Source organism: Morchella sextelata, assembly GCF_020137385.1.
Source record: "Morchella sextelata strain SCLS chromosome Unknown scls_23, whole genome shotgun sequence".
In the NCBI taxonomy this organism is placed as follows: Eukaryota; Fungi; Ascomycota; class Pezizomycetes; order Pezizales; family Morchellaceae; genus Morchella; species Morchella sextelata.
Genome location: NW_025408638.1, coordinates 292,058 through 312,908, shown reverse-complemented (window position 1 = coordinate 312,908; position 20,851 = coordinate 292,058). Strand labels below are relative to the sequence as shown.

Sequence of the window (20,851 nt, the reverse complement as noted above, 5' to 3'; positions counted from 1 at the left end):
TGGAGCCCTGACCTCCCTTGATGCTCCGCTGGGCAACCTTTCCTGATTGGCAATAGCTTGTTGTGTTGGCAGCGTGGGTCTGGAATAAACCCCCTTTCCTTCTTTTCTTCCTTCTTTCCTTCCTTCTCTTCTTCCCTTCTTCAACTCCTTCTTCATCCCACATTCCATCAATTATTCATTTTTATTTCGCGGTCGTTTTCCCGGCACTTTTTCATCCCTCAATTTCTACCTAATTGTGAGTATCCATCAAACTGGTGTTTTGGTTTTCTGCCCCTGCGTATTTGGCGGGGAACGCGTTCTCTAAACATCCTAGCCGATAGCTATCCGCTATCTGGATAACGAAATAAATTTTCGATAACTGACAAGCATTTTACAGATTCATAATGCGCGAAATCGTTCACCTCCAGACCGGTCAGTGTGGTAACCAGATTGGTGCTGCTTTTTGGTACGCCCCCTTATAATACGAGTCAAGCGGAGATAGAGGAGGGGGAGGGGTGTCTCATATTTTGTTAGATGCGTGGAATTCTAACATTATACTCGGGTATCAGGCAAACTATCTCAGGAGAACACGGTCTTGATGGCGCTGGAGTGTAAGTTCTATTAAGACACTATAGTAATTGATAATCGTGCATCTAACCCGATCATATAGTTATTCCGGGACTTCCGACCTCCAGCTCGAGCGTATGAGTGTCTACTTCAATGAGGCCTCAGAAAATAAATATGTTCCTCGTGCCGTCCTAGTTGACTTGGAACCTGGTACTATGGACGCTGTCCGTGCTGGTCCTTTCGGACAGCTCTTCCGTCCCGACAACTTTGTTTTCGGGCAGTCTGGTGCCGGTAACAACTGGGCCAAGGGGCACTACACCGAGGGAGCTGAGCTCGTTGACCAAGTCTTGGATGTTGTTCGTCGTGAGGCCGAGGGATGTGACTGCCTGCAGGGTTTCCAGATTACCCACTCCCTTGGTGGTGGTACCGGTGCCGGTATGGGAACATTGTTGATCTCCAAGATCCGTGAGGAATTTCCGGACAGAATGATGGCTACATTCTCAGTCGTTCCTTCGCCCAAGGTTTCAGACACTGTTGTTGAGCCTTACAATGCTACCTTGTCTGTTCACCAACTTGGTAAGGCTAACAATTAACAACCCCGATATGGAGTCATGTCCCTAACCTAGATACAGTTGAGAACTCCGATGAGACCTTCTGTATCGATAACGAGGCTCTTTACGACATTTGCATGCGTACTCTGAAGCTTGCTACTCCATCTTACGGAGACTTGAACCACTTGGTCTCCGCTGTCATGTCAGGTGTTTCTACATCCCTTCGTTTTCCTGGCCAATTGAACTCCGACTTGCGGAAGTTGGCCGTCAATATGGTCCCGTTCCCACGTCTACACTTCTTCATGGTCGGATTTGCGCCTCTCACATCCCGCGGAGCATGCTCTTTCAGAGCTGTCAGCGTTCCAGAGCTCACCCAACAGATGTACGACCCGAAGAATATGATGGCGGCCTCCGACTTCCGCAACGGACGTTACCTGACCTGCTCTGCCATCTTGTAAGTCAAAATTTCACCCTGAATCTTCGTTTTTGTACCCGGAACATCTGGAGTTGTTGCTAATCAGCCTTTGTAGCCGTGGTAAAGTGTCAATGAAGGAGGTCGAAGATCAGATGCGCAACGTTCAGAACAAGAACTCATCTTACTTCGTTGAATGGATTCCAAATAACGTCCAGACTGCCCTCTGCTCCATTCCCCCTCGAGGACTCAAGATGTCTGCAACTTTCGTTGGAAACTCTACTTCCATCCAGGAACTCTTCAAGCGTGTGGGTGACCAGTTCACCGTCATGTTTAGGCGCAAGGCGTTCTTGCATTGGTACACTGGTGAGGGTATGGACGAGATGTGAGTACCCGATAAGAATACTGGACTTTTATACCCCAGTCAGGAACTAATGGCGAAAAAACAGGGAATTCACTGAGGCTGAGTCCAACATGAACGATTTGGTCTCCGAGTACCAGCAATACCAGGATGCGTCCATCTCTGACGACGAGGGCGAACACTATGAGGAAGAGATGCCTGCTGAGGAGGAATAAACGGGTTGATGGTGATGACTAAAGCATCAAAAAAATCTTGATGGCAATGGCAAAGGAGTCAGTGTCTACTGGTGTTTTCCCTCTTTATTTCCTTTCTTGTCCAGCATTTTGATGTGGTGCCGGTGCGTGCCCTGCAAGAAGTATTTATTTAACTTATGCCCCTGGAGCTCTCTAATTCTTGAAGAGAAACCGCTTTAACTTTTTTTTCAACTGCTGGTCTCCTCAGCGATTGTTTTGAAACGGATTATATATTTAATCGCTCGATGATGAAAGCTTTGCGTTAATTATGAAAGCCGTAATGTGTGTTTGGGTCGCATAGAAGCGCCGCAAATCCTCGTGAATCGCTCACACGAACTAAGAGTGGATAGGGCTAAACGCTCGTTTATTGTCAAAAGGTGAGTTGAATGGCTTGCCTGCTTGTCCAGGCGAGTAATTACTGTATAATCGCCCACAAACTTGATACAGCTTTTGTAAAGAAACCTCGATCGAACCTACACTGGCAGAATTTCCCCGTCGTGGTCAAAGTCCGGGTCCAATTTGTAGCGTAAATAACTCCAGGTAGTTGTTTTTTGCTATGTTACTACTTACGGCAGTAACAGTGATATAGTTAAAGGCTGTAAAATTTAAATGGCCCCTGCATGTCAGGGCCCGATAACGAAGAAAAGTTTTCGGGTGTTGCGGCCAAGCCATGGGACATATGTTGATAAAATTGATAAAATGAATGTTTGCGCGCAAGTGGTCGGCACCGATTGCCCCACCTTGACTAGGTCGGAAACGGACGCGGGGGAGGGGAAGTGTGCAGCAGCAGCCATCTTCCTGATAAAAAAACAGTTATAACGAGAATTTTCTTTCACCTTTCCTCCTCTTCCCCATTTCATCATCTCATCCTGCCATCTATTCATCTCCTACAATTGAATTCCCTCTTCTAAACTAAATTAGTATAATCACAATGTCTAAGGGAAAGGTAAGAAATCAGCGCTTTAAATACAATCCCTAGTTGAGCGAATCTGGATTAACGGTGGACGAATAAATAGGTCTGTCTTGCTTACTCGTGAGTCACATCTATTCTCTCTACAATTGAGGCTAGAAGAACCATACTTACTATGATTGTAGTGGAGGTTTGGATACTTCTTGTATCCTTGGTATGCCTATTCGCTGTCATTATGTATTGGACTTGATACTAATCTATGCTTCGTACAGCTTGGTTGTTGGAGGAGGGGTATGAGGTCATCTGCTTCAGTAAGTTCTTTCCGTCATTCTCTGTCAATTAGCACAATCGCTAATAAGCCAAAAGTGGCCGACGTTGGTCAAGAGGAAGACTTCGAGGCTGCTAAGGAAAAGGCTCTGAAGATCGGTGCCTCAAAGGTCTACGTTGAGGATATCCGCAAGGAGTTTGTCGAGGAGTTTTGCTTCCCCGCCATTCAGTGCAATGCCATCTACGAGAATGTTTACCTCCTCGGTGAGTCACACCTACATACCTAACAACTTTGTAATCTAACAACAACCTAGGCACATCTCTCGCTCGCCCTGTTATTGCTCGTGCCCAGATATCTGTTGCTGAGAAGGAGGGTTGCGCCTACGTTTCTCACGGTTGCACCGGAAAGGGTAATGATCAAGTTCGTTTTGAGCTTGCCTTCTACGCCCTCAAGCCTGACATCAAGGTCATTGCACCATGGCGTCTCCCTGTTTTCTACGAACGTTTCGCTGGACGCAACGATCTCCTCGAGTACGCCGACAAGTGCGGCATCCCCGTCTCACAAACCAAGGCTAAGCCATGGTCCATGGATGAGAACCTTGCCCACTGCTCTTTTGAGGCCGGAATTCTCGAGGACCCCAACATGACCCCATTGAAGGACATGTGGAAGCTCACCATCGACCCCCTTGACGCCCCCGAGCAGCCACAGGACTTTACCCTTCACTTCGAGAAGGGTCTCCCCGTCAAGCTTGTCACCGATTCTAAGACCTACACCGAGCCTTTGGAGCTCTTCCTTGCCGCGAATGCCATTGCGAGGGCCCACGGTGTTGGGCGTATCGATATCGTCGAGAATAGGTTCATTGGATTGAAGTCCCGTGGATGCTACGAGACCCCTGGTCTGACCATCTTGAGGTCTGCTCACATTGACCTTGAGGGACTCGTTCTCGACCGTGAGGTCCGCGCCTTGAGGGATCAGTTCGTTACCTACAACTACTCCAAACTTCTTTACAACGGTCTCTACTTCTCTCCCGAGCGTGAGTTCTTGGAGGGCTCAATTGCCGCGTCCCAGAAGACCGTCAACGGAACTGTCAGGTGCAGGGTTTACAAGGGATCCTTCATTGTCCTTGGAAGGAGCTCGGACACAGAGAAGCTCTACGACATGTCCGAGAGCTCCATGGATGAGATTGGTGACTTTGCGCCTTCCGACTCTGCTGGTTTCATTGCCGTCCAGGCTATCAGGCTCAAGAAGTATGTTTTTCCTACCTAGAATACGTGGGTTTGAGTTGGCGAGACTAATTTCGTGAATCAAATAGGTACGGAAAGAAGAAGATCGAGGTTGGTGAGAAGTTGTAAATTTTGTTTTGCGGCGCACGCGGGGTTGCCTTTACTAGATAGAAAAAGATCTTGAGGGCCTTGTTTGATTGCTATGATTCCATGGAGTAAAAAAAATAAAAAAATTTTCAGAATCACACTCATTGCTCCGTTTACTTGCGGATTAGCTAATCACTACGAGTGATGTTCCGTGTCCTGCCATGATCGAATAGAATAGATCAAAACTGGCGTCATAGGAAGCGCACGAAGAGGGTACACTACAAGCCCCAAGGTTACATCATTAAGGGTCCAAAGAGTGCGTCATGCATAACTTAAGATCACTAGCTACTATTATCACGAGGGATTTAAAAGGTTCACTTACATGTACTTCTACTAATTTAGAACCTTATATCGTCCCATGTTTTTCTGTTATTTCTTCGGCACCAAAGCCAGTGCACGATTTCGGACAAATAATCTACAAGTGCCAACAAGTATATGTACCTCTGTGCTACAAAGTACAAAGTGATGCGTCTATCGTTGAATGGATGTTCTAACCCACCGTCCCAAGATGTATTTATTTACTCATGACTGAACGGGAAACGTTTTTTAATCATCAAAAATCATGACTTGCATACAAAGAATGGTTAATCGACAAGAAAGAGAATTCGTGGAGGCACGTGCACATAGAAACAGAGCCGCAAGACAAGACATAAAAAAAAAAAAAAGAAAAACGAAAAAAAAAAAAAAAAAAAAAAAGCCCGATATCACCAAAACCCCATTCCCCAGGCCTATCCATAACGTTATCGTATCCCATATCTCGTCGCGATACCGCACCCCGTTTTATACCGCAGCTCTAAAACTCATCATTATACCTCCTCCCCGCCGCGCCGGCCGCCCAGTCCCTCCCCCCGGCCGACGACGACGACGACGACGACGCCGCCGCCCACTCCTTCCCGCCCGCGCCCAGCGCCTTTCCCACCAGCTCCGCCAGGCGCTCCAGATCGCCCTTCGCGGCGCCGCCGCGCTGCCACAGCCACATGGACGCCACCATGACGAACATGATGAAGAGCAGGCGGATTGTGGTGACGAGCACGCCGTAGATCCACCGCGAGGCCATGCCCAGGATGCTGAGCGACAGGTAGACGATGAGCAGGAGCAGCGCGATGTTCATGAGGTCGGGCTGCGAGTGCGCGTACTCGCGCAGCGGCGAGAGCAGGTCGTAGAGGTTTGTGGTGAGGGTGGAGGTGTAGGTGCTGGCGGAGTGCGCGAAGTGGAAGAGCTGGAAGAGGAGGTCGTCGGCCATGGTGGAGGATTGGGGGGGGGGGGGGGGTGGGGGGGAGCTTTCGGGCTTGCTTTGGTTGTTTGGTTGGGTGTTTTCTTGCTTTCTTTGTGAGGTTTGGAGTGAGGTTCGGTCGGTTGACGGAGTAGGCGCAGTAGTAGGCTGATCAGCGGAGAGGAGATGGATGGATGGGTGGATGGATGGATGGATGGATGGATGGATGGATGGGTGGGTGGATGGGACAGATGGGCTTTAAGCTTAAGCGACGGAACGTTCGATCAGGCACAGCACGGAAAAAGGCGAGGTGTTCAGGAACGCAAGGGGCTGTTATATGTAGAGCAGAGTACGCGTAGGTGGCGGTAGCTGCACGGTCAGTGAGTGGTCAGTGAGTGGTCCAGTGGTGGTCCAGTGGTCAGTGGTCAGTGGTCAGTGGTCAGTGGTCCCAGCGTTTCTTTCGTTCAGAAGATGCTAGCTGTCATTTACTTGGTTGGTTGTTAGGGTTTGGGTGCGTTGGACAGACAGGAGGCGAGGCGAGGCATGGCATGAAACAGCGAGACTTGGCTTGGGCGTGTGTTCTGCGTGGGTGGCTCGGGGTGCAGGGGTGCAGGGGTGCAGGGGTGCTTGACTGGGCAGTCATGGGCGGTCACTCGGTGCTTGGTATGCGCGGGTGGGGTGGCCTGGGGTGGGGCCAATGATGGCTGGTCCCGGATATGAGTGGAGGGAGGGAGGGAGGGAGGGAGGGAGGGAGGGAGCTGTGGATGATGGCGCACCGTGCATGGGGTCGGGACTGGTGGATAGGGCTGTAAGGTCTTACATGGATTATCCGAAGCTGTGGGCGAAAGGCCTTGAGGGCTTGGTTGGGGTTTCGAAGGCCAAGTACACGAGTTCTTTAAACGAGCACATGTAAGGATACATGTACCCACTACTATAGGCCGCATGTACATGTAGTCATAAACAGGCGCCTCTAAATCATGTCCCTTCTGCTTGGGTACCCTCTACCCTCTACCTTCTATCTCACCGTCCTCACATATCTTCGTGTCTGCTATCCGCTTTTGATGGAATGCTATGATCTGTACAAAATCAAAGGCGTGTCACTCTCATACTATGATTTTCACTCCTTCGCACAGTTCGGCACTCTTCATTCCGCCGTTTATCACGGTGGCGTCATCTAGGATCTTGACTCTTGAGAAGAAACACTTGTCTAGAACGTTTTAGCGGCAAGTTCGTAGCGGTAAGTAATCCAGGCCCAACTTCCTCAAATACAGATGCTCGTCTTTATCTAATATCTGTATGAGACAACTTAGCTCTTGGTCCATAGAGTCACCCCCTTCCAATTAGCTTTTATGGCTTTGATGTTCTTGTGGCTATAGATGTGCACCCTACCCTTTAACCAATACGAGATAGCGGAGAACTACCGGCGTCTCCCTCTTTGGTTCCTCCTACCTCCCCTGGGAGCGCCGCTTGAGATTCTGGCCTGTTGCGCGTTCCACCTTTGGCAATGGTGCTATATTGATTATTCCCGGTTTTGATCAGAATGAATCACATCACACCGATTGAGAGAAAAAAAGTACTTTCAGCCTCAAGGGATACTTTTATACGCACTTGAAATTCTTCCAGCTGAGAAATTACCGAGTCAATGCTGGGAGACTCATGGGCCATTATATTATCTTTGACCATCTGCCAATCATCGGGGAGCCCCGCCATCATAAGCGATAGACCCTCCGCCGCTGCTGCCTTCTCATGCAGTTGTCCAAGCAAGTGGTTGACTCTATTGATATAGCTAGCCACAGGCTCCCCCTCGAGTAACCTGGTGTTATCAAGCAGCTCCGAGTAAAGATAATCATCACTACTGTAAAAACTGGCTTGATGCCCATCAAGAAGCGCCTGCCATAGAAGCGCCGGGTCCTCGTATTTCTCGTAGCGCAAGAACAAGTGATCCTCCATGGAGGAGAGTATTGCTCCCGTGGCTATGGCACACATTCTCTCCCAATCTCGCTTGTGAATGTTGATGAAGATGGGATTATAGCGGTGGTCTTCGACTATGAAAGCGGGGACAAAATGCATTCGTTCCTCGAAAAACATGGCGAAGGTGTACTCCCCGGTGCAAATACCCCACACTCCGTTCATACTCAGTTCTGTTCTTATGTGGGACTTCCATTCGCTAAAGTTGCGTTCGGTGAGCTTGGCAAACTCCAGCTTGGCTGAATAGGCCGCCATAGAGAGTTTTACTTGAGGGAGCGTACGGGTCTGACCGATGAAGTGGATGTAGACGCACTCAATTGATATAGTTTTAAAGACTGGCAAACTTAGGATTGAAGGAAGAACGAAACACCGTCAGAGCTAGACGGTCTACGTTGATGTTTTTATTGGTCGTGGGCTAGTATGCGCTATAGACGGTGTTGGACTATCCGCGGAGATGGAACATAATTATCAAGAGACTAAACAATAGGCCACCGCCTGAGACCCCCCACGAATATACTAGTAAAAAAAGTACCAGACCCTTCCAGAGATGGGACCAGTGCCGATATTTTTTTCGGCGGGGCATTGCCCGTCCACTGTTGAAGCCTTGAGACTAAAGGGGCAAGATCCATTGATCTTCGGCAAAGCGCGCGCATTACGGAACACCGGGAGCTACAAGTATGCAGAGACCCAGCTAGCTATAGCTAGCTAGCTGATGGGAGACTTGCTTGATGGCTATCTGGATAGTTACTCTTCTCTGATGAACAAGAGCCAGATGCGCATGCAGGCTTCCCTATCGCCGTGCACGTGATAGGCTTGGATTTTGGAATATATATACAGCTCATCACATTAGGCGGACAAAGAACTAAATCGTTCGGAGGTCAGTTGGGAGGAGGGAAGTAGGGGTAATAATAGCTATAGTCAAGATGTTCAGTATCCGGTAGTACTCCTTTGCATAGTAGGATCTAGCTAGGGTATATAAGGCAGACGGGCCATTATATATATATATGCACAAATACATGTACTTATGGAAAGACTACGAACTGCTTTGAGGGCATCTTGGAAGTCTGTGGTAATTACATAAACTACATCTGTCGTTCGCAAGCTAGCTAGCTACCGCATATATAGGCGCCGGCCTTTGAGTTGCAATGGCTTAAGAATCTTATATTTTTTTTTCCTTATGTCCGGGGTGCGCGTGCGAGAAACTACTTTATCGTATATGTATATATATATATATATATATATATATGTATTTATGTTCATTACTTTTTTTTTCCAAGTACTCAAGTGTCTTTTCCCCCCCAAAATGTTTTTTCTACAGCCTTTTGGAATTATAGCTCGGTATAATATGCCGGTTATAGCGCGGCGTTATGCTTGTAGTTTTTTTTTTTTTTTTTGGGGGGGCGGTCTGGTTGGTGATGGAGGTATTTGATTAAGGGCTTATATATACGTGATTTAGATGGTAGGGGATCCTTATATTTATACACAAGTGGTTTCCGGCCTAGCTTCGGCCGGTACTGCATGTATATATTCAATCAACCCAATACATAGGCTTTTATTTTTCTCTATTTGCCTGTCAGTCGGGGTTCTCAGGCAAAGTCGATCCATCACTATCTGCTCTGGTCGGCGTGTGCCTGGTCTTAATCTCGTGCCCCCCCCCCCCCCCCGCGGCGCCCGGGGGGCGTATCAGTGGATATATCAGACAATTTCTCCAGACGTTCAAGCTGCAAATATCCCTTTAACAGCTAGCCACCAAGCTGCCAAAATCCGGACTACTGATCGATCCCCGGACCTAACTGGCAGAAAACCTATTAACAACCTAACCCCATGGACTCACCACAGTACCACATGTTCATATCTAATACAGCATGTTTCAAGTGGAGCAAAATCTCTCAGTGAGCCAATCAGCAGCTTTTAAAAGCGTTATAATTATATACTTATTGGATATATACCCATAAAACAAGAGCGTTTAACTCAATTGCAATATATGGCTGACATAAAATGTGTTAACATGGTTTCCACTATATTACCAGGTACATACATAACCTCCCCCCCCCCCAAAACAAAATCAATATAAAATTCAATACGTCCCAAAATATAGAAAAAATCACATAAACCACCAAGCTAGCTGCTCTACATTAAAGACACTACACAGGAACAAAGCGCACCAGGTCCAAATTAAGCTCCCTGTTCGATCCGGTGCCTGAACATAAAGTGCGTAGACTGAGAGTACTGGTAGATTTCGTTGGTCTATAAGAGCCCGTGAGCGTAATCCATCCAGTCGCGGAGCCAATGGTGCCGCTCAAAGGCACGATCGTGGTATCCATAAGCACGGTAAGTCCGCACCCACTTGTTGCTACGGGTCTTCTGACATAGATAGAGAATTGGTAGTTTGTGTCGGGGCATAATGATACGGTTTGTGTGAGCGTCACAGATGCCGAGGAAGAGCTAAGTCTAGCGCGAGCGTACAGTTGGCCGCTAATTGCGCCAGTACTTCCTATATCAAGCTGTCCAGAACCGGTGGTGGTTGAGCCCCATCCTGTTTCTCCGGACTCGAAATCAGGATTGGTGATTGGTGTTGCGACTGAGCATGCCGTGGGAGTGCATTCTCCAGGAACCTGGACGGTGGTTGGGATAGTAACGGTGGTCACTTCACCGGGCACATTTACAGTGGTTGGAACAGTTATCGTTGTAGGCTCTCCAGTGACGGTGGTGGGGATAGTAACAGTACTGGTAACGCTCTCGCCAGGGAGAGTGACGGTAGTAGGAACAGTTACAGTTGTGGGCACGTCAACTGTCGAAGTAGACGTTGCTGTGACAGTGGTAAGCTCCGCTGGGAGTTGTATAGTTGTCGGGACAGTTACTGTAATCACCTCACCTGCTCCAGGTATGGTGAGAGTTGTAGGAATAGTAACAGTAATAGCATCCATTGCCGGAAGAGTAGTAGTGGTCGGGATAGTGACTGTAGTAATGTCTCCTGGTAGGTTTACAGTGGTAGGAACGGTAACAGTAGTCACCTCTCCCGCTCCGGGAATGGTAATAGTAGTCGGAAGTGTGACAGTTGTCATTTCCCCGGGCACATTGACAGTGGTAGGAACAGTGACAGTGGTCACCTCTCCAGCCTCAGGAATAGTCAGAGTGGTGGGAACTGTTATAGTGGTAAGCTCTGCTGGGAGCTGGACAGTTGTCGGGACAGTTACTGTAGTCACCTCACCTGCTCCAGGTATGGTGAGAGTTGTAGGAATAGTAACAGTAATAGCATCCATTGCCGGAAGAGTAGTAGTGGTCGGGACAGTGATCGTGGTGACGTCTCCCGGTACATTTACAGTGGTCGGAACGGTGACAGTAGTCACCTCTCCTGCCCCAGGTATAGTAAGGGTAGTAGGAACTGTTATCGTCGTCATATCTCCAGGTACGTTGACAGTGGTAGGGACTGTGACGGTAATCACCTCTCCAGCCCCAGGAATTGTAAGGGTAGTCGGAACTGTCACAGTGGTTACCTCTCCAGCCCCAGGAATGGTAAGGGTTGTTGGAACTGTTATAGTGCTAACTTCCGCTGGCAGCTGGACAGTGGTCGGAACTGTGACGGTAGTAACCTCTCCAGCTCCAGGTATAGTAAGAGTTGTCGGAACTGTTACAGTGGTCATGTCTCCAGGTACATTGACAGTCGTAGGAACTGTGACCGTGATAACCTCTCCAGCCCCAGGAATGGTCAGGGTTGTTGGGACCGTCACAGTGCTAACCTCTGCCGGGAGCTGGACAGTAGTAGGGACAGTGACAGTGGTCACCTCTCCAGCGCCAGGAATGGTAAGGGTAGTGGGGACTGTCACAGTACTAATGTCCGCTGGCAGCTGGACAGTGGTCGGAACTGTGACGGTAGTAACCTCTCCAGCTCCAGGTATAGTAAGGGTAGTCGGGACAGTCACAGTGGTAACCTCCGCTGGGAGCTGGACAGTGGTCGGAGCTGTGACGGTAGTCACCTCCCCAGCTCCAGGTATAGTAAGGGTGGTGGGAACAGTTACAGTGGTCATATCGCCCGGTACATTGACAGTAGTAGGGACAGTGACAGTAGTCACCTCTCCAGCGCCAGGAATGGTAAGGGTTGTCGGAACTGTCACAGTGATAACCTCTGCTGGGAGCTGGACAGTAGTTGGGACAGTGGCCGTGGTCACTTGACCAGCCCCAGGAATAGTAACCGTCGTGACTTCCCTTGGAGCGGTGACTGTAGTCGGTACCGTTACCGTAGTCGTAGAGGGCTTGTTACCGCTTCCGGGCGCTCGAACCGCAACTGCCAAATTGTAAGAAAAAATAAGTTGATATGCCAGTGCTTACTTCGTGGTACTTACCAGTAGTACCCGCTTTCGTAACCGTAGTTGAACGAGTGATTGTGGATGAATGAGTAACGGTTACCGTAGCCTCACGGACAACGGTAGCTATTTTGAAGTTACCATTAGTACTGGTATCATAGTAGACGGTAAATAAGAGGGAATCATTACTCGGAACGGTTACGGTAGATGTTTTTGCACTACACTCTGCTCCTGAACCTCTAGAACTGGTTCGTTTGTATAAGTTACCCCTGGTAGTAGATAAAATTAGTAATGTCCAATGAAAAACGCTATAGATCTAGATACCTACCTGCGTAATCCTCCACACTGTTGTTTACTATTCCCGCCACATTGTTTATTACACTCGTGTGCCCCCGTCTTTGTAATTCTTGAATCAAGCGAGTCGCCGCACCAACATTCACTATACAAATAGCCATTATTAGTTAGCTGCAAGCTGGAGCCATTGCTCGGAATACATATAGAAAGCTTACTTGTTATCCTCGACCCAAGCATACTGCCCATACTTTGGTTCACAAAAGGACAAACACTTCTCCACCGTCATACCATCGTTAAACCAAGACTTTTTCAACGCATTCACCCCGCGAGGTTCCGCGTAGCACCCCTCGTATGAAAATCCATTACCACCCGGATAGGGCGTAGGGATGGGCGGATCCGAATTATGGGGTCCAGGTCGAGCGACTGCAATTGAGGCAGAGCCTACTAGTACTAAAAGAGCGGATAGAAGCATTTTTGTGTTAATCAATGCTAGGTCACCCCTAAAAGATAGAAAACGAATGTAATCGACGGATGCCGAGAAGGAAAGATTGGAAGATCCATAGTGAAGGGAATGTTGTAATATTTGTATCTAGGACTTCCCAAGAGTGGATTTGTCGTCCCCTTTTTTTTATGATTCTTCTAGATCAGCCACAATCGAAAACGGGTCAACTGGGTAACAATAATCCTAGTAATCGTTAGTCTTGTTCCCAGACTTTGTCGCAGGCTGACGGGCTTGATTTGGTATCGCTCTAGTAGATATAAGTTCAATTGCGCCGCCAACACGGCCCACAAACCGCCAAAGACAGGCAGAAGTCTGTTTAGAGTAACTCAACATGGGTATTTATCCATGTTTCTAAGAGCTTGTTTTCTCTTCGCCACCCTTAGCGTAGTGCCCTCGCTAAACTCGAACCAATAACATTGAAAGGTCGATCAAGCTTAATCTCCACCATATAATAGTGCTGCAGGGTACCAGGTACCGATAACTAAGAAAGCTATCGATAGACCATCTTAAACTCGAGAAGACACGCGAGGTTCTGAGGATGTGGGTACTATTTGGTTGTATGGAGTAGTGATAGCAGGACTGCTTTGGCGACAAGTTATTAACGAGAGCACGTGCCCTTTCATTGGTCATCCTCTATCCAGAGTCTAGATTCGTGATCAAAACCCTGGATGACGATAGGCTGGTATTACGTGAATACAGCAAAAAAGAAACTACCATAATTACATTTATATGGTGGCCGAATTTTCCTGGAAGTATCGATACCGCAGGGATAGAACCTAGAGAGAGCCGGCCGGGGTTTGTTAGAAATAAAACAGATTTTGGAGCATTTTGTTTACTATAAGCTTTGTAGGAATGGAGTTTCAATAATAGGTTTTTTCTGTGTAAAACTAAACCACACCACAACGACGCCCACGGCCAAAAGGCTTCGAAACGGCCCCAAATGGCTCATTCTTGGATATCTACCAATTCTATTAGCATACACAACGAGAGATGCACGTACCAAAGTCTAGCTGTTGAGATAGTTGATACATGTATCTATACTTTATCATGGTGGGCGTCTAAAGGGCGAATTCATGATATGACAAAGCACCAATGAATCGTCTGCGGAAAGCTGCTTGTTAAAAAGCCTACCACAGATGGGACGGCCAGATAGCAGGAGGAAGGCTAGTTTAAGACACATATGTCACAGCGTGACCGTCACCATCAGTGCTCGTGTCCTAACCACACGTGCACGGGAGCCCTCCCAAGCAGCACTCCGACCCGAGTAGCATTGATCTAGCTTATTAAAACCGACCGTTAGACGGCCACCTTCACCCAACGGGCTTTCTCAATACGGGTAAAGTAGCCCTTCCATCTGCAAGCCAACCCGTTATTATACCGTACAGTTACAGCTTAACCGCCAGTATCTGCCCGAGCTAACGAGATAAGCTTCGCCCCTAGCTGCTGCGAGATCCGAGTATCTCTTCTCATAGCTGCAGACTCAAGTTTTATGGCATGGGGCATAGAAACTACGCCATATTTTGTTGATCTCGGTGTTGGTGTGCACCGAACCCGGCCCCGGGCCGGATTGTTAATTGCTCTCTAGCTCGGCCTTCCATGTCACAGCCTGGAACCTTGATTCTGCACGCCTAGATACCTGTAAGGCATCGGGATCTCGGGAGTATGGGCATACTCGCAGCAGGTAACAAGTACCCGAAAATGCACGTCCTAATCTGCAATTTCCATTGGAGTAGAAGTCAAAAATACACCAAAAACTTGCGGCTGCATATTCGGGTACTTCATGCCTGTCGCGAGTACAGGCGGTTTCATGTATCTATGGGCCAGCAATGCAGATCATGAACAGATGAAGGCAGCGCGCAACGCCTATTTCAATGCCATAAAGAAAGCAAAACAAGACCACTGGAACGCCTTCATCGCCAACGCCGACACAAAGGATGTGTGGAGACTGAAGAAAATGGCCAACAGGACGGAAGATAAGATTCCCACCCTCCCAAACTCACCCACCCCAACCCTCCTCAACAACAACCTCATCAACGCCTTCTTTCCCCCTCGACTAGAAGGCCCCTCCCCCTCCCCCATCCACTTCCCAAACACCCCCCTCATTACACCCAATGAAGTTCAAGCCGCACTGGGCCCCACCTCCAACCTCTCTGCACCCGGCCCAGACACCATCCCATATTCAGTATGGAAAGGTATCCACAGAGCCAACCCCCGCATAATTCCCGCCCTCCTCAACCCGCTCATCCAACATGGATACCACCCACTCTCCCTAAAAACCGCCAATGGAGTAATCCTCGCTAAACCAAACAAACCGGACTACTCCTCCCCCGCCGCATACCGGATAATCGTCCTCCTCCAGACCTTCTCCAAGATCCTGGAAAAAATAATAACACTCCGCCTGGCCGTAATAGCGAAAGCCGTAGGACTCCTCCACAACCACCAATGCGGGTCAGTCAGCGGCTTGTCCACTGGAGACGCAGTCACCACACTCATACACGAGGCCAGAGCCATGCAGCTGGCTAAGCTCAAAGTCTCCACCCTCTTCCTAGACATCAAAGGAGGCTTTGACCACGTCCTCAAACAACACCTAGCCTCCACCCTCTCAGAAAAACATACCCCCCCCTACATCACGAACTGGGTCCTCTCCTTCCTATCTGACCGATATATTACGCTGTTGTTTAAAGGATCCCCCAAAATCCCCACAGCCGTCCAAGTCGGAGTCCCACAAGGATCCCCAATATCACCACTTCTTTTCCTCATCTATATTAACTTCCTCCATCAACATGACCCCGCCCCCGGCATCTCACTCTCCTATGTAGACGACCTAGCCATTACAGTGGCCTCCCCATCATATGGGGAAAACATCGACATACTCCAGACCCACTACAATAAACTTACAGCTCTGGCCTCCCCGAAGAACGTTACATTCTCGGTGGGGAAGACGGAGCTAATGCACTGGAGAACCCCACGCGATAAGTCCCCCACCTCACACCTCCCAATACTCCTGGACGGTCAAGCCTTCCAGCCCAGCCCCATAGTACGATGGGTCGGATATTGGCTCTCCCCCAACTTCAACCCCAACGCCCACTTCATCAGAAGAACGGCGGCCGCAAGAGCAGCCTTCGGCATTCTCAACCGCTTCTCCTCAGCAGGAAAAGGCCTATCACCCGCAAATTGCAGGAAAGTTGCCCTCCTCGCCATCCGCCCCATGCTTACTTACGGAGCAAATGTATTTACCCCAACGTCAGCGCTCCGAGAAATGAATACCTTCTGGAATGCAGTCCTCAGATGGACAACAGGCTGCTTCAGAGCCACTAATAACCGTGTCCTATGGGCGGAAGCAAAAGCCCCCCCCCTAATACTATACCTCCACTTCCTAAAGTGCAAATTCGCCATCAGGATCCTCCGAGCTTCTCCACTAGCAAACCCAGTAACGGGAAGGACAGACCCCCACTTCCCCACCACCCTTCGAGACCGAACCTTCTCACACACCGCCCTCCTCAAAGGCCGACCCAACCCACCAAAGAAATGGAACTCCAGAGCGAAAAAAGGCGTAGCACATACACCTATTGAGCACCTCTGCTCCCTGCTCCTCCCCCTAATCGAGGAAGGGGTAGATCAAGGCAAGATGGCCCACAGAGCCAAGCAACAACTGCTGGATAACTGGCGTACCCATTTCCCAACTCCGACCTACTACACACACAGACTAGACACATCCCCCCTACCCTTCACACACCTCCACAAGTTCATCGCCACAAGAATCCATCAAATAAGATCAGGGAAAAGCTATCTACGAGCACAGCAATCCTGGATCAACCTACACACCTCACCCAAATGCCGGAAATGTGGCCTCGAAGACGAGACCCCCGACCACGCCATACTACAATGCAACGCCTCTGCACTCACCCGCTCCCAAACCTTAGAAGGAGTTACATCCCTTGAGGAAATCTGGGACAACTACACCCTTACCCTCCTGCTAGGGGCCTACATCACTAAAACCAGAACAGGCTACCCGGTCAGCCGGGGACCCTCACCACTCGAGTCAGGCTCAGGAACCTCATCCCCCCTCAGCTCAGTCTCCTCCTCCTCTACGTCATCAACAGTACTCATGGGCCCAATACCCACAGTCTACGCGTCCTAGTAAAGTCTCACTGAGAGCATAAGGCCAATGGCCAGAAGGATTTCACAGGGAAAGGCAACTAGCCCTCCCTCTAAATTGTTCACTGTTATTTATATGCGTCTATCTTTCTTTTGTTATATTTTATTTTTGCTTGGAATTTTGTTTTTTGCTTTATACTAGGGGGCGAGTTATAAGTTTGGAAAGGGGATAGGTTTCTTTACGCCATAGTTTATACTTTACGCGATCATTGTGTACCTAGAAACAGAAATTGAAATGATTTAAAAAAAAAAAAAAAAAAAAATGCAGATCATGAACCAATATGTACGGGACAGAGCGGAGATCTCCTAGACGCACAACGTACTCTACCTCAGTATTGACAAAAACCACACAGCATGAAGTCGAAGCCGAAGTTGGTAACGCGTGGCCTGATGAGCATAACACCTAAGACGTGGAGCACTCAATGTCACAGAAACAGGAGCATGATTGAAAAGTGCAAGTATTGGGCCATGAAGGTCATACATATAGCTGATATAGTAACGGCATAAGCCAAAACGCGCTTCCTCCTAATCTTGCTATTCTGATGGAGCCTCGTGTCAATGCTGTTTTACCTCTTGATCAAGTGGCGCAGAAACGTCTCTCTAGAGCCCGGGAACAGACTATTTCTGTGAGACCTGCGCATTAGGTACTGGGTCTCGCAATCAAGGTACGTGTATTGGTACTGTGGCCTCGGGTGGACGCTAGCGGGAAAGAGGGATAGGTGACAAGTCTACGCATTTATTCTAGATCTACTGATATATAACTACATGTACAACGTCGTCATTGATTCAACAAGTTGTCTTTCGGCCCCCTCGCCAGCTCGATTGAGGCTGGTCAATCGCGCCAACCCGTCTCTCTCCGTCATGCGCAAGAATAGCAGAGAACATCACTGCCATCTTTCAGTTCAAACTGACCGTCTAGCTAGGCCTATATATGATCGGTAGTTTCGAAGCGGAGGCTTTGTGACAGAACCCGAGTGATCAACGGTGAACATGCAGGGCGCCCCGGGCCCTCTCAATGACAACGCTACAATTCCGACTGGCCAATCTGTCTCACTGGCAAAAGTGCACATCTAGGGGCTGAAAAAATTGCGACGTCCGACGTCGTTAAACGCCCACAATCCAATCGTCGGGATATATGTATGACCTACAGCATATACCAACGGTTGTGCCTCTGTGGCGCTTGCACGTAGGACGTACAGCGTCACATCACGCATATCACGAAAACCTCCGCAAGTTTTATAGTCGACTTCCCTGGTGCTACGTTATCACTTATATATGGGCAGTAAGTGTAATCGATGGCGATCTCGGGTCTTTTTTTCGTGAGCGAGGTAAGTGCCCGTGATTTTCACTGCTCAGGAGGTGTTGTTGTAAATTTGTAAAGTCTATCTATAAATGACCTTCAGCGTCAAGAGGTCCATCGGCCGGGCTCAAGCGCCGGATTGGGGTTGGGGGATCACGTGTAGGGTAGGTACACTACCCGGCGCGGTTTCAGGGACCAAAACAATTCAGAACGAGGAGTCCAAACATTCCCGGGTCGGGGAGGGTTCCTGCAGAAAAGAATGGTGCTGGTACGTATTCTTCTCTTCTCAGCTCTTGCTATGTTTGGAATGGTATATGGAGGTTAACCTCACCAACATGAAGGTAGAGTACCTACACAAGGGATCTACACTCAGGCTAGCTAGCAGGTCATCTAGAGTACGGTAGTGGGACTCTCGAAATAGCTCCCAAAGGCTTGACAGCTAGCTAGCCAGACAGATTTGCACCGCACCCTGTCACTCTCAAACCGCGTCCTAGCTTCGCGATTAACGAAATTTAATTCTCCGCTTGGTGTTAGCCTGTCAAATTGCCTGCAGCGCCCACCCCCAAAAGTTGTGTGAGGCGCTTAGGAAGTTTATATCAGCAGCACCTCGTCCTCGCTAAACCCGATCGAGCCAATGGCGAAACAAAACCACCCTGGGGAAACGAAAGGGGTCGTGTTAGAGATCTCTGGAAACTTTGGCAGCTCTGCTACGTGATACGCAAATACCAGCGTGAGGAGAGGAGAGGGAGAGAAGGGAGGTCGTGACGCGGTTCGAAGTTATGCGCTGAGCGTTGAAATGCCTGGCCAGGTAAGGGAGGTGAGGTGAGCGCAGTCCGCGAGGAATGGACATATAGTTGCTGTTCGAAGCTTCTTTTTTCTGATCTTTTTTTTTTTTTCAAGGCTACAGCCCTTTGCTATTTCCATTTCGTGCGTGCACGTTTTTCTTTTTCTTTTTTCTTTCTTTTCTATTTTTCATTTCTCTGCTTGTTGATCAAGCGACTCAATCAATTCCTTTCTCGTCTCTATTAATTGGATCCCATTCACTTGGTAGTCCAATCCAGACTGTCGCAGGCACAGACATATAGACACGACAAACCAGTTAACCACAATGTTAGCTTACACACTCCTCCTCCTCCTCCTCTCCCTTCTCCTCCACACCTGTCGCTCCACGCCCCTCGTCCCCCGCTCCCAAGGAATCTCTGTCTCCCCTGTATCCCCGCAGACAGCGCCCGCATCTATCATCCCAGGCTTCAACAACTCCACCGCCGTCGTCCTCCTCGTCGCCCTCGTCTCACTTGCCCTCGCTATCCCCATGTTTGTCTACATCTGGCTCCGGCGGCGGCGGCTCCTCCGTGGCGGGCGCGGGGCGGGGGCAATGGTGGTGGAGCGGAAGATGTCAATGGCATCTATGGCCTCCGACAGCCCCCTGAATGCGCGGCGGAGAAGCACCGACTCAGGCGCAACGGGGGGTAGTAAGGAGAGCGGGCCGGCAATACCAAAGGTGGTTGTGGAGGACACCGATCCAGCGGAGGCAGAGCCCAAGACGCCCCGGACGCCGAAGGGGCCGGTCAGGACCGAGACTTCGTCGACGACGGGGACGGCCATGACACTGGTTGCGCGGCCGGTGCAGATCTCGGTGAAGCCGATTAGGGCGGTGGAGATCATGGTGAAGCCGGCGAAGTCGGCGAGGGAGGCGCTGTTTAGGGTTAGTGCTTCGTGGGAGAAGTTGAAGGGTTGATTGTTATTATTATATATATATATTTTTCTTTTGTTTATAGCTTCTTTTTTTTTACTTTTATTATGGTAATGAGCTCGAGGGATTGGCCCGAGATTACATCAATGGCTGTTCATGGGTTATGAGCTTGTATGTATGTGTGTATGATAAATGGAGATGTAAATTATTTTCTTTCATCTTTGAAGGGCTGTCTTGGTGTGATCACAGTATCAGTATATATATATCAGCTCACTGACCCGTGAGATAGCAAGCAAAAAGTGCAGCTCCCACGACTCAATTGAACAGTATGTCAATGATCAGTACCGCAAGATATTTCGCCAACAGAGACTAAAAAAAAACCTTGGATTCGAGCCCCCAAACACAACCCCATGTCTTGCTATATACCCCACATAAAACAACCCTTGAATGCATGCAATTGTAACCAACCCCGAACTGCCTCTAGCTCTGTCAGGCGCGCTGAAGCCCAGGCAGGCCGCCCAGGGACTACATGTACCCTAACCCTTCCGTCCACGCACGCTGCGGGGGTTAGACCAACTGTAGCTAGCTTAGACTAATAAGGGTTAGGGATTTAAGATTATGACACTGTGACCACTAGCTTAAGACAAGGCGGCAGAAGCAGAGAGGGACTTCCCTTCTCTCCCTTCTTCTCGTTCGAACGAAACAATCAGCCTCTCTGTCTTACTTCACACACATCCTCCGCCCGGGAGCACTATCTCGAAATAATAC

The 20,851-nt window shown here is 49.0% G+C and overlaps 8 protein-coding genes across 8 annotated transcripts; 5 read left to right on the top strand and 3 right to left on the bottom strand.

The window, feature by feature from the left end:
* Positions 1-383: 383 nt before the first annotated feature.
* On the top strand, positions 384-2,085 carry H6S33_007327 (beta-tubulin; the record flags this gene model as incomplete). The annotated part of the gene is made up of 6 exons (XM_044838996.1): positions 384-445; positions 549-590; positions 650-1,122; positions 1,179-1,551; positions 1,628-1,894; positions 1,959-2,085. The coding sequence occupies 6 exons, from the start codon at positions 384-386 to the stop codon at positions 2,083-2,085; spliced, it is 1,344 nt and encodes a 447-aa protein (XP_044688863.1).
* A 949-nt stretch (positions 2,086-3,034) lies between these two features.
* H6S33_007326 (uncharacterized protein) lies at positions 3,035-4,633 on the top strand (the record flags this gene model as incomplete). The annotated part of the gene is made up of 7 exons (XM_044838995.1): positions 3,035-3,049; positions 3,120-3,136; positions 3,199-3,227; positions 3,286-3,324; positions 3,380-3,544; positions 3,595-4,528; positions 4,594-4,633. The coding sequence occupies 7 exons, from the start codon at positions 3,035-3,037 to the stop codon at positions 4,631-4,633; spliced, it is 1,239 nt and encodes a 412-aa protein (XP_044688862.1).
* An 811-nt stretch (positions 4,634-5,444) lies between these two features.
* H6S33_007325 (uncharacterized protein) lies at positions 5,445-5,894 on the bottom strand (the record flags this gene model as incomplete). The annotated part of the gene is made up of 1 exon (XM_044838994.1): positions 5,445-5,894. One exon carries the CDS (start codon positions 5,892-5,894, stop codon positions 5,445-5,447), a length of 450 nt encoding a protein of 149 aa, XP_044688861.1.
* A 1,387-nt stretch (positions 5,895-7,281) lies between these two features.
* H6S33_007324 (uncharacterized protein) lies at positions 7,282-8,087 on the bottom strand (the record flags this gene model as incomplete). Its single annotated transcript, XM_044838992.1, has 2 exons — positions 7,282-7,374; positions 7,473-8,087. The coding sequence occupies 2 exons, from the start codon at positions 8,085-8,087 to the stop codon at positions 7,282-7,284; spliced, it is 708 nt and encodes a 235-aa protein (XP_044688860.1).
* A 1,889-nt stretch (positions 8,088-9,976) lies between these two features.
* Positions 9,977-12,902, bottom strand: H6S33_007323 (uncharacterized protein; the record flags this gene model as incomplete). Its single annotated transcript, XM_044838991.1, has 4 exons — positions 9,977-12,117; positions 12,176-12,405; positions 12,465-12,575; positions 12,646-12,902. The coding sequence occupies 4 exons, from the start codon at positions 12,900-12,902 to the stop codon at positions 9,977-9,979; spliced, it is 2,739 nt and encodes a 912-aa protein (XP_044688859.1).
* A 1,810-nt stretch (positions 12,903-14,712) lies between these two features.
* On the top strand, positions 14,713-17,073 carry H6S33_007322 (uncharacterized protein; the record flags this gene model as incomplete). Its single annotated transcript, XM_044838990.1, has 1 exon — positions 14,713-17,073. The coding sequence occupies one exon, from the start codon at positions 14,713-14,715 to the stop codon at positions 17,071-17,073; it is 2,361 nt and encodes a 786-aa protein (XP_044688858.1).
* Positions 17,074-18,385: 1,312 nt separating this feature from the next.
* H6S33_007321 (uncharacterized protein) lies at positions 18,386-18,794 on the top strand (the record flags this gene model as incomplete). Its single annotated transcript, XM_044838989.1, has 4 exons — positions 18,386-18,418; positions 18,494-18,549; positions 18,600-18,658; positions 18,736-18,794. 4 exons carry the CDS (start codon positions 18,386-18,388, stop codon positions 18,792-18,794), a joined length of 207 nt encoding a protein of 68 aa, XP_044688857.1.
* Positions 18,795-19,498: 704 nt separating this feature from the next.
* H6S33_007320 (uncharacterized protein) lies at positions 19,499-20,128 on the top strand (the record flags this gene model as incomplete). The annotated part of the gene is made up of 1 exon (XM_044838988.1): positions 19,499-20,128. The coding sequence occupies one exon, from the start codon at positions 19,499-19,501 to the stop codon at positions 20,126-20,128; it is 630 nt and encodes a 209-aa protein (XP_044688856.1).
* Between the last annotated feature and the right edge of the window lie 723 nt (positions 20,129-20,851).